Below are 4,867 nucleotides of genomic sequence, written 5' to 3'. Positions count from 1 at the left end.
AAAAAAAAAAAAAAAAAGCACCTTTCCAATGGGTCCTTTCCCCAATTAACCAGCTCCCCGATGGGATGGGCCCAGGGCGGGCAGGAGGGCAAAGGGCCGAGGGCACAGTTTACTGTCTTTTGGGAGGATGACCGCGGTCTTGGAAAGCTCCAGAATGTCACATGTGTCCATGAACTCCTTCAGACTCTGGAAGCTGGAAACATTCTGTCTGTCTGCAGTCGGGGATCAGGATCACATCAGTGACTGCAGCGCTGGCCACTTGAGGGTCTGACCCCCATCCTTACCCCAGGAGCTGCTGAAAGGTCCTCGGCGCTTACGCCGGGAAACAGGGGGTTGGCCAGGAAAGGACAGCGGCTGCTGGGCCCCTCCTCACCGTCACTCACAGGGCAGCCAGGCTCGGGAAGTCACCTGGGGAGCCCTCCCTGCTTGCATAATCCCCTCCGGCCAGCCCCTCAGCTGGGCCTGGGCCTGCTGCACCCTCAACATGCCCCACCTCGCCTGAGACCCCAGGAGCTCACCTCCCCGCTACCCTCTCCAACGGACCAGGCCACTCCTTTCCCTGTACCCAGAGTGGCCGGTGCCTGGAATTGGGTCCGTGCCCTTTAACCCAAGTGGGGTCACTTTTTCCACACCCCTCCATCCCGGCAGACCCCTACCTGGGACCCGTCTCACACCTCCTCATCCCATTGCGTCCCTCACCCATAACACTGCATCTGCACCCGCCACCATCCTGGTGGCCTCCATGCCACTCCATTGCCCCTGCCCCAACCACTGCCCCAACCAGCCCTCTCCCTGCCCACCTCACCCCCTAGGTGGTGCCCAGCCTGTATGCCCAGTGCTCCTCATCCCTCCCTCTGCACCCCCTCCACTGCCCGTCCTCTGCCACCCGCTGTGCCCGCTCACGGAAGAGCAGCAGGTTCTTGTAGTTCTGGGCTGCACGCCCCAGGCGGAGGTAGACCAGACCGTAGCTGTAGTCAGTGGACAGCACGTGGAAACCCTTCACCCCTTTCACTGAAAGAGAAGCCTGGAGCTGCCCGCTGCTTCCTGGATGGCGTGGCTGTGCCCGCCCTCAGCCCTGACCCTGGTGTCCAAGGCCTCGGCTCCCCCAGCCGGGTGCAGGTGTCCAGAAGGGACTGAGTGCCCTCCCGGGGCCTCCCCTCCCAGGCCAGGCCGCCCCGCACATATGTGTAGGCTCTGGGAACACAGCCAGCCTGACTCCCGCCAGCCACGTGCTCTCGGGGGCCAGGGGCCTGCCCAAGGCACAGGGGGACAGAGCATCTCAGGCAGGTCCTCCGGGGCCCAGATCCTGGGCACATTGCCCTTCCGTCCTCCTCCCACCCCGCCGCGTACGCACAGGTGTTCCTGAACACCGGCTTCTTCCCGTCTTTCCTCAGGGTCACCTCCTGGGACTGGCACCCCTTCAACCTGGGGGCAAGGCGGGGCTACAGGCTGCGGACCAGGGAACCCCCTCCTCCTGCCCAAGGCCGTGGACCCCTCCGACACCTCCCAGTCCCGCCTTTGCTCCCGTGGGGCCTGTGGGGAGGTTCTGGCCAGGTCCCCGGTTTTTTGCTTCACTATTCAGCTCATCTGAGGATTTTCCAATTCAGATCAGGGCCTGTCCCTCGGCATGGGAGACACTCCAAACACCCACCGCTGTGGGGTGGCCCCAGGGCTGCAGGCGGCTTCCTCTGAGTTTAGCGGGAGGAAGTGGGGACGGTCCCTGTGTAACTTCCAGATGGACAGGCCCCTCCTGGACTCCTCTGCAGCCCTCAGGAAGCTCCCTCCTCCTGGAAGAGGAGACCTTTGCCTGGGGGGTGCTGCCTACTCACCGGCTGAAGGCGAAGAGCACCCGGAGCTGGCCCACTTTGTGCACCCTCACCACAGACGCCCCCAGCTTCCTCTTGTCCCTGGCCGGCAAGAATCCCTGGGCGTTAGTGGCAGTGGCCAGAATGTACCAGAATCCTGAAAACTGCGCAGCAGGTGTGTGGGTGGGGACAGGAACTGCCCCCCGGGGGCTGCCCCCACCCCCAAGGGTCCCAGCTACAGAACCCAGGAAACAAGGGACCCTTCTGTGAGCCTGAGCCCCAGCCCCGCCGGGTGCTGCCTCAGTCCTGGCCACCCAAGCCCTGGCCACCGGAGCAGGGCCAAAGAGAAGCAGGTGCCCAGCTGGACCTCAGGCAGCACAGGGCTGGGCTGTGGGCACCAGCAGGTGGGAGGGCCCCTACCTCAGAGGCCCCGGCTCCTTTCCACGTGGACTCCTGGGGGCCGGGTACTGCTCAACCACTTCACTTCCCGCCAGCCCCCGGCCCCCAACTCTGCTTGCTGCCAACCCCTGCATCCTGGGCACCGCTGTGCCAATGAATGCTGCTCCTCAGCTCCCTCAGCAGGGTGCCTGGGCCCTCCCGCTGCAGAAGATGCCCTCCTTGCTCCGAACCCACCTTGCTCTCTGCCCTCTGCCCTCTGGGCATCTCACAGCTCCTTGTCCACAGCTCTCTGGGCCCCTCCACCCTGACCCCTCCTCAAGGCTCCCTGCCTTTCCCCAGCAGGTATCGGGGCCCCGTGCTGGAGGCTGCCACGGAGAGACCAGGTGGGCAGCACCCGTGCCCAGAACGCCTGGCAGCCCTGAGCCTGGGCAGCTGCCGGGAGACTCTGCAGGAAACTGTCCCAGCCCCAGGGCTCAGCGCCAGCTCAGGGGCCAGCAGCACATGGCTCACCTTGTCCCAGTTGAGGGTGTGGGACTCCCTGGGGTGCCCCTCCTGCACCTGGGACCCCGAAGCCGGCACCAGCACCAGCACCAGCGCCAGCACCAGCAGCCCCGGCCTCATCCTCACCTCCTCCCTCAGCCACCAAGGCCAGTGTTTAAACCTCCCCGGAGCTGCCAGCCTGTGTCAGGAGGGGTGGGGGAACAGCAGGTGTGGCTTTGGGCTCTGCTACTCTCTCCCCACCTAGGGACCGCCCCCAGGCACTCAGGTGCAGCCCACACAACCCCGCCCCGTGGGCACTGCCAGCCTGGGCTGCCCTGGAAGACAGAGTCCTCTCTGAGGCCCAGGACCTTCCTGTCCTCAGCGCCCGGCCTGGGGTCACTGTGTGTGTCCCTGAGACTCACTAAGCCCTGACCCTCATCCCAGACCTCCCAGGTGACAGGCAAAGTGCTGGGTGTGGCTTTTCTGGGGCAGATGTGGGTGGGGGGAGCACCCCACGGCGGCCACAGACACAGACCCCGCCACCTGCTTGAGACCCTGGCACCTCAAGTGCCTGAGAGGTACCAAAGGCCGGGCCGGGGCTGTGTGCCCCTGCCCATGCCCGTGAGCATGTCCATGTGCAGGTGTGGGTGTGTGCTCACATGTGCACGTGTGTGCACGCCCAGCCTGGAGGGTGCAGGCACCTGTGTGTGCCTCACCTCACCCCAGCATGAGCCCCGCACAGTCCGCAGCCCCGCCTCCAGCCCCGGGGCCCCCACGGCCTGTGCTCCCCGCAGGATGGCAGGCAGCCCCCACACCCATCAGAACACAGGAGCACCTGCAGCTTCAGGTGTCTGGGGTCCCTGCCTCTGCCCAGGCAAGAGCCACAACCCCAGGCCAGAGAAGGCCGAGCCTGGGGGGTCAGGGGCCCCTCTGAGCCCTGCCAGCTGCCGCTCTCTTGCCCTGGGCAACCGGGGTGCCCGTGGCACCCAGCTGTGGTCCTGCTGGACATCACTGCTGGCTTCCTCCCAGGCTGTGTCCCCCCACCAGCCCCACCTCCGAGCCAGGGCCTGAGTTTGGGTATCGGAAGGCGCAGAGGGGCTCTGGCAAGGGACTGGGTAACTGGGTCGGGCACGCGTCTGCTCCGCAGCTGGCTCTGGTTCTGTGGCTTGGTCCTGGGTGACGACCCCCTGCCATCCTCCCCACAGTTCCCCATCGGGCCCCCAGTCAAGAGCATCCGGGTTTGCTGTGGAATCGCTTTATTCTGAACTGGAGCTGGGCCCTGGGGGCTGCTGAGGGAGGTGGGTGGACCCTGGCCAGGGTCACAGGACCCTGCGGGCACTGTCCCTGCTGGGAACGCAGCGCTCACTGAAAACCAAAGGGAGTGTGAGGGTCCCAGCCCACCAGGGAGGCACCCTCCCCCACCCTCAGCCGCCTTAGAGGCAGCGGAGCCACAAACCCGTGGGCTTAGGCGGAGGGTCCTCCTGCCCCCACCCCCAAGGGAGCCAAGGGTGAGGCTCAGGACGGCGGCTTACCGGGAGGATCCTGCGAGCACAGGTGACTGGAAGAGGACACAAGGCTGGTGGTGAAAAAGGCGGAGCCCCCCAGCGCCCTGGGGCCCCGCCCACAAGACTCGCCTGCCCTGGGGACCCGCCCCCAGGCCTGACTTTGGGCAGGGGCCGATGAGGACCCCTCAGCCTGCCTGATTCCCTGAGAGCAGCTGAATTGGGCAGAAGCCCCAGGGTCTGTGCCACCCCATCATGCCCTGTGGGCACCAGATCTTGCCCCACGCCTCCCCTGTGGCTGCTCTGGTGGACACTCACGGTCCTTCTGCAGCTGGGCCTGCTGCTGTGACGGGAAGCCCAGGCCCCTGCTCCACTTGGTGAAGAGCCCCATGGCCTCCTGGCTAGCCGTCTCCGTCCGACCTGGGGGTGCCAGGGCAGTGCAGGGGAAAGCAACCTCTGAGAGCCAGGGAGGGGCCGGGGAGGGGCCTGGGAGGAGGCCACCTGCCACGGGATGCTGGCCCCGGCCCTTCCAAGGCCACCTCCAGTGTGGCCAGCCTCATGGTCGGGGGGCTCAGCCTGCATGTGGCCCCCACAGCCCAGTCACCGGTTTCCCATGTGGCCTCCACGCGGGGCACTCGCCACACAGCTCCCCTCATGCCCCCCCTCACCACACAGCTCCCC

At 66.1% G+C, this 4,867-nt stretch overlaps 3 protein-coding genes across 4 annotated transcripts in view; 1 reads left to right on the top strand and 2 right to left on the bottom strand.

The window, feature by feature from the left end:
- DIPK1B (divergent protein kinase domain 1B) overlaps positions 1-4,633 on the top strand; it is a 29,673-nt gene extending 25,040 nt beyond the window's left edge. For both annotated transcript variants that reach the window (XR_001818283.2, XR_005196469.1), the window contains one exon: positions 4,620-4,633. The gene's annotated coding sequence lies outside the window, so the exon portion shown is untranslated. The remainder of the gene's footprint in view (positions 1-4,619) is intronic.
- On the bottom strand, positions 46-2,825 carry LCN10 (lipocalin 10). Its single transcript, XM_037730319.1, has 5 exons — positions 2,715-2,825; positions 1,830-1,969; positions 1,339-1,425; positions 273-295; positions 46-212 (listed from the first exon to the last, which is right to left on the bottom strand). The coding sequence occupies exons 1-5, from the start codon at positions 2,823-2,825 to the stop codon at positions 46-48; spliced, it is 528 nt and encodes a 175-aa protein (XP_037586247.1).
- LCN6 (lipocalin 6) overlaps positions 3,924-4,867 on the bottom strand; it is a 5,497-nt gene continuing 4,553 nt past the window's right edge. Inside the window, exons 5-7 of the mRNA XM_017505609.2 lie at positions 4,505-4,640; positions 4,217-4,242; positions 3,924-4,049 (exon numbers count right to left, since the gene is read on the bottom strand). Of these exons, the coding sequence (XP_017361098.2) occupies positions 4,047-4,049; positions 4,217-4,242; positions 4,505-4,640 (165 nt within the window). The 3' untranslated portion in view covers positions 3,924-4,046. The remainder of the gene's footprint in view (positions 4,050-4,216; positions 4,243-4,504; positions 4,641-4,867) is intronic.

The sequence above is a fragment of the Cebus imitator genome, unplaced genomic scaffold (assembly GCF_001604975.1).
Source record: "Cebus imitator isolate Cc_AM_T3 unplaced genomic scaffold, Cebus_imitator-1.0 Scaffold339, whole genome shotgun sequence".
NCBI lineage: Eukaryota > Metazoa > Chordata > Mammalia > Primates > Cebidae > Cebus > Cebus imitator.
Note: the sequence above shows the minus strand (reverse complement) of the source record. Positions and strands in the feature narration are given on the sequence as shown.